The sequence below is a fragment of the Homarus americanus genome, unplaced genomic scaffold (assembly GCF_018991925.1).
Source record: "Homarus americanus isolate GMGI-L3 unplaced genomic scaffold, GMGI_Hamer_2.0 scaffold6317, whole genome shotgun sequence".
Taxonomy (NCBI): Eukaryota; Metazoa; Arthropoda; class Malacostraca; order Decapoda; family Nephropidae; genus Homarus; species Homarus americanus.
In genome coordinates, this window is record NW_024730668.1 from 14,169,584 (window position 1) to 14,176,512 (window position 6,929).

At 41.0% G+C, this 6,929-nt stretch overlaps 1 protein-coding gene across 1 annotated transcript in view; it reads left to right on the forward strand.

The window, feature by feature from the left end:
• Positions 1-5,798: 5,798 nt before the first annotated feature.
• LOC121867092 overlaps positions 5,799-6,929 on the forward strand; it is a 38,973-nt gene continuing 37,842 nt past the window's right edge. Inside the window, exons 1-2 of the mRNA XM_042366848.1 lie at positions 5,799-5,946; positions 6,707-6,919. Coding sequence (XP_042222782.1) covers positions 5,799-5,946; positions 6,707-6,919 — 361 coding nt within the window. The remainder of the gene's footprint in view (positions 5,947-6,706; positions 6,920-6,929) is intronic.

The following is a 6,929-nucleotide window of genomic DNA, read 5'->3' on the forward strand; positions in this document are numbered from 1 at the left end:
CAGATTACAACACACACCACCTACTGCCACTCACACTGGTCCAGCACCCACCACACCCTACTGCCCTTACTGGTTAACACCCACCACACCCCGCCTCACTGGTCCAACACACCACACCTACTGCCCTTACTGGTCCCTTGCACCCACCTACTGCCCTCACTGGTCCATCACCCACCACCTACTGTCTCACTATTTAACACCCACCACACCTACTGCCTTACTGATTCAACACCCTACACCTACTGCCCTCACTGGTCCCAGCACACACTACACCTACCCCCTCACACAGTGCCTACAACCACTTTATACTGCCCTCCTGGTCCAACACCACCACACCTACTGCCCTCACTGGTCCCAGCACCCACCACACCTACTGCCCTCACTGGTCCAACACCCTTACGATAACCTAACCTAACCTAAATTGGTGTCTCTGAAGCTGTCCAGTCATTTGATGATTATTAAGACTAATACAATATAATACAAATGACAGAAACTAATAAATATATAAAGTAAAAAAAATCACATATTATAATGGAAGACTATGGATAACGAGTGGGTCAAATTATCGTACTCACTAGGTTAACCCAAAGTAGTCAAGGGTTTTAACTATCGTACTGAGGGTTATATTATCATACTCTGTAGGTTAAATTATCGGTCTCAAAGGGTTAATTTATAGTATTGGAGGGTTAATTTATCTTACTCAGAAGGTTAATTTATTGTAATGAAAGCGTTAAGCCTTCTTACTCTGTGAGTTAAGTTATCGTACTTAGGGGTTAGAGTACAATTTTCAATGTTTATTTTTCGAACCATAGTGCTCAAGGGTTGCTTATCGTACTTTGGGAGCAAGTTATTTTACTCGAGGGTTAATTTATCGTACTCGATTACTTAGGTTATCGAGATCAGGAAGTTTATCATTTTTCACAATGGGTTAGATTAACAAACTAACGTTAAATCCTGGATTAAATAGACAAATTTTTTTTTTAATGTAATAAAACTAAACCCGGTTCTGTATCTCATTTTTGTTTAACCTCGACGGGATCCAACTGGTGGTCGATAGATTAAGTGAACCTGAGTTGACTTTGATGTAAAACACAAGTGATTAATACATTGAGTCCCTTTTTTTTACAAAGGCTTACCATCAGTGTGTGTGTGAGGATATTTACCCTCCCTTCTCTCTTCTCTCTATCATTTCTCTGGCGCACGCACGCACGCTAACTCTCAGTTTAGGGTTTATAGTTTATGCCGGTCGGGTACAAATGGCTTTACACTCTCATGTTGTCATGTAATCAAACCTGTTTATACGACCAGGTAAACACAAAGTCCAACTGTATTGTGATAATTAGTTACCTGAGGTGAATCTACTTAGCGTAATCTGTCCGTCTGTCTGTCTGCCAGTTCCCTTTATAAGCTAGGAATATCACAAACTTAACACATGCCTACCTATACAGTATATATTGCATCTATCGTGTTTATTTTTTTCTTCTAAATAACGCAAAACGTTTTATTCTATTAAACATTTTTTCTTTTTTACTGAGAGCAGAATGCCATTATAGGATTTAATTATATTTGCAATAATCCAAAGGCAAATGGACTTGTTAATTGCTTGTTAATATATTTGTGAGCGCTACCATGCATGTGTTAACTGTGTCACCCCGTGTTGAGTTATGGTACTGCACAGTAAGTGTTATAACCTAACCTAACCTAACCTAACCACAGTTTAAAGGGTTATATAAGGTGGTCACTTTTAGCCCGACATTTTTTGGAACAGGTGTGTGTGTGTGTGTTCATTTTGTTTCTTGTGTTATCTGTTAATACAGCCTGAGAATAATTATGGTGCCATTTTCTCCCTAAAGTAACATTAAGGGAACATAACTATTGAAGGTCGAGTCTTATTGTAACCTTGACGTCATATTGTCAATAGAGTTAAGTGAACACCTCCAGTATAGTCTCTGTATAGTTTTGCTGTCATTTTGTCTTGACTGGGACTAGGTAAGTGTATCTCTTACATACATAATGTACAGTAGTTTTAACACCATTTTGTTTTGGTTGCTACTAAGTAAACAACGACCACAACTGATAAATACACATAAACAAAACAAAACAAACAAATATTTTAAGTTCATTACTGGCCGTTGTACAAGTTGGCAATTAACGAAAACTTCACCAGTTTGCACCAGAGACCATACCCTCAACAGTAACATATGTGGTAATTGCAATGGACGTTGTTAGGTGAAAGACATTGCAGTTTCTTCGTACACGCTTTTATTTGTATTGTTTGGCAAATAATAAAAAATATTTAGATGGAAGGAAACTTGTTTAAAGCAGAGAAAAATCACAAAGTGAGCTACTGTTGGCCTTGGTGGTGGTCCGACACACCCAGTCCTAAACACAAATAGTAATGCTGATGTTTTGTACACATGATACGCCTCACAACCAACCTTGGTCTATTGTGGGCTTTGTACTGTAACTCTAATACAGATGAAGTTAAAGCACTGATGGTTGTTAAAGTTTAACCCTTAAAGTGAGCTTTGTAACACAGTCAAATTCCTGAGACTGGTCGTCTTATAACTATGTAACCATTACACTGAACGTGAGGTAAGATAATACAGTAATTTAATGTATATTTGATAATGCCAGTGTTTATATACTTGATATAAGTTCACATTGGTTAAAAATTTATTACAATTTACCACAACTATGATGTAATTTGTGATATTGATCTTATAGAATTATTTACGTCCTGGGGCCTATTAGTTATCCCTTTCCATTCAGTTATATATGTTATTTATTATTTATTTAATAAACACACACACACGCTCGCTCTCTCTCCTCTTCCCTCTCTCTCTCTCTCTCTCTCTCTCTCGCATATGCTGTATCCTTCATGTATAAAGGTGGTTCACGGAGCTGAAATACACTAATGGCAATTAACTAATTCAACAATATCTACCCATCGTTCTGTACACATGTTGTATTTTTTTGTTCAATTATGTCCGTAAATGTTGGTAATTGTACATAAATGCCACCTGCTCCCCACTGTTCCCCATATTAATGAGGCTACACTGAAGTGATTATGAAAATACTAATGACTTGAAATGAGGTTTTTATCGTTTCAATTGGCATGGCTTCTGGCAGTCAACCTGTCCTTGACCACCCCCCTCCCCCACAAGCGTAGGTCAAACACTAATGTTACAGCCCTGTTTATGTTTCCTGTCCTTTCTTTGAGATTAATATTTTTGTCAGAGGAAGTGTGAGCATCTTGTCTGCCCAGTGTTAATGTAGTTGTCTTATTAAGTATTCGTGTGTGTGTGTGCGTGTAATAATAATAATAATAAACGGTTTATTAATAGAGTTGCAGCCGGTGGCTGAAAATATACAGACTTACATTAGATTTAGACATAATGATATAATATGCATTGAATACATTTGCAGGGCTGTGCAGTACATAAATCAGGGTTGTTTATTACTTTAACAATAGATGGGATGGTGCTGTTCTTATATCTATCGGTGCTGGCTCTTATGGGCTGAATTTTGTTGTAGTGGCGGACTGCGCGAGTTGGGTGGGGGGCTGCAGGTGGCAGGAGGTCGCGATGGCGAGGGTTGGTGCAGTAGTCCACGGCCAAACCTTTCCAGTGCTTGGTGGTGGAGGTCACTGAGGATGGCATTTCCAGGGTGGAGAGAGCGTTGGTGGCAGGGTATTCTGCGCCGAGCATGATTCTGCAGGCCCTTTTCTGCCTTCTCTGCTGACGTTGTTGGGTGGAGTTGAGAAGACGACCAGGCTGGTGACGGCGTGTGTGTGTGTGTTAATTAAATAAATAATAAATAACATATATAACTTACATGTGTGTCATGCAAGTGGCGACCTGTTGTGTAATGGTCAGCATACTCGCCTACCAGGTTGTCACGGACCCGGTTCGACAGGCAGGGTGAAACTATGGGCAAGTTTCTTTTTGCCATTTGCCTCTGTCTACCCAGCAGCAATTGGGAACCTGGATGTTAATCGATTTGCGGATCGTGTTCCGGGGTAATGATTAGCCAGTGCAGTTAGCGAGTTGTCCGGTCTTCTCGGACTATTCCTTGACACTGGGTCACGCAGCTCGTTAATTCAGGGTGGCCCTTGGGCCGGCCATCCCTGTCACGAGGTTAACCGTATATATATATATATATATATATATATATATATATATATATATATATATATATATATATATATATATATATATATTATATATATATATATATATATATATATATATATATATATATATATATATATATATATTTTTATTTTTTTTTTTTTATCCATGTGTATCTGCATCCGTGTGTGTGTATATAACATGTACTGTACGTGCGGTTGTAACTAATTGATTCCTATGTGTACGAATTATGAAAGTAGGTTTGTGTGTATGATGGCTGGGTTAGATTATTAGATTTGGTTAGGTTAGCTTGCAAGTTACGTTAGTGTAACTTATGTTATTTAAAGTTAGTTTAGGTTATGTTAGGTTAGTGTAGGTTAGATTATAAGGTTAGGTTATGTTATTCGAGGATAGGTTAGTTAGGTTATTCTAGATTAGGTTCGGTTGGGTCAAATTCGGTTAGATTAGGTTAGTTAAGTTAGGTTAGGTAAAGTTAGGTTAGGTCAGGTTAGGTTGGTTAAAGTTACGTTAGGTTAAGTTAGGTTAGTGTACGTTAGGTTGGTTAAGGTTTTTGGTTAGGTTAGGCTAGGTTAGGTTAGATTTCCTGATATAACTGAAGAACATTGGTGAATATCGTGTCTTGGTTAGCGTAAAAGATGTGCAAGTTGTATAGGTTTTTTGGGTCTGGTAATAGTGGTAACCCCCCGCAACCCTCCCAACCAGTTCCCCCTCCTTTCCCTCGCTGCCGCATCATACCCATCAAAGACTTTTGGTAGTGAGGGGTTTGAGTGAAGCAAATTGAAAACATCGATAAAAGAGAATAAATGAAAATTGTGATGTTTCTTACGTTTGAAGTTTGGAATGTGTTAGAGCAACTTTAAGCGTGGGCTGTATGTGGAGTGTGTAGAATGATGTGTGTGTGTGTGTGTGTGTGTGTGTGTGTGTGTGTGTGTGTGTGTGTGTGTGTGTGTGTGCGTTGAAAATACAAACAAAATCACAGATTCAAACAAAAACGAACTATACAACCTCTTATGGTTCTGCATGGAATGTCAGTACCCTTCGGGATACTGGCACTAATGAACGTTCTGAAAGAAGAACTGCCCTTGTGGCAAAAGAGCTGGCTAGGTATAACATCGACATAGCAGCCATTAGTGAGTCCAGGCTCCCAGACGGGGTCGACTCACAGAACAGGGCCCTGGCTATATCTTCTTCTTGAAGGGTAACCCTGCTGAGGAAGACCACATTTATGGAGTTGGCTTGCCATTCGCCAATCCACCTTCATAGGCTAATTGAAAGGCCTGTTGGGATCAACGAGCGCCTAATGACGCTCCAGGTCCCACTGAATCACTCGTCATGCCTTCTCCATCAGTGCTTAAGCCAACACTGGATGCAGAGGATGACATCAAAGAAGCCTTTTACGTCGACCTTCACAGAGTGCTAACCTCTCTCCGCAGAAGATTAGGTTGTGCCCGTAGGTCTTCAATGCCAGAGTTAGAAGAGATGATGACATATGGCAGAAACCATAGGGAGAAATGGAGTAGGCAAGTGTAATCCCAATGGCCTACTCCTCCAACAAATTATGCTTACACAAACTCTCTATCACAAATACCTTGTTTAGGCAGGCCGACAAGTTCAAGGATTCGTAGCAACACCCACGATCCGAACATGGCATCTCATTACTACATCATTGACAGAAAGAGATCGCCGAGACGTCCTCATCTTGAGCCGCAGCGGGCTCGTCAGCGCAAACTCTTACTTCAAGTCGATAAAACGGTGAAGGCAACAAGCCTCCATAAAAAGTTTAACACTAAGAGTTTGGAGGATCGGCGGCAGCACGTGCTTTCTGAGAGCAGCTCGAACGAAAGCTGATAAACAACCTGACGACAACAGCTAAATCAGTGCCGAATGGGATATTCTCGACACTGTCATGACAAAACCTCGGACAAAGCTGATACCTTCCACAAGAAATGGAGGCCCAGCGCGGATATTCGCAATCAAAGGAACGAACAGTTTGCAAAATAATGCATATAAAAGTTTAAACTTACAGATCAACACAAGCTGCAAAATTTTTTTAATTCCATTAAAACTTTATGGACCAATAACTCATGGCGCAGCACCCCATTCATCCGACGTGCTCTATTTAAAGCCAAGGAATGTCATTCAATGCTGAAGAAATACACTCGCTGCTTACGCTAGAAGACCGATGTGGATGTCTGACTAACCAACAGGTCCCTCAGCCCCCAGAGCTTACCCCACCTCAGCTATCCTTCATCCCTGGATTAAATAGCTACTGCCCACTCTAGATGAAAAATAACAAACCCTCAGGCCTTATGGAATCGGCGAGGATATGAAGTAGGACCTCTGCTCACCAGACGTCTGAATCTCTCCAGGAGAGTATATAGAGACCGGTCAGACTGTAACGACTGCGGATCTCGCTGCTGTTTTGCTAGCTGAAGATTATCTGCAGTCCTCCTAGACAATTTCTTCCTGAGGCTGACAACTTCCTCCCAGAATGTCACTGTGGTTTGAGACCATCACAAGGCTCCACTGACATGATCTTGCTGCTCCACCAGATACAGAAGTAGAGAGCAAGCGTCGTGACCTGTACATGGCCTTCATCGACCTGACTAAGGCCTTCTCCTCAGTCAACAGGAGCCCCTGGTTAACCCTCAGCAGTTTTGGCTGCCCACCGGAAGATTCATCTCCATCGGGGGAACAACTCCACGATGGCGTGAACGGCAGTGACCTGTACAACGGCACCCAGTCTGGATCATTCCCAGCAATACGTAACTTCTA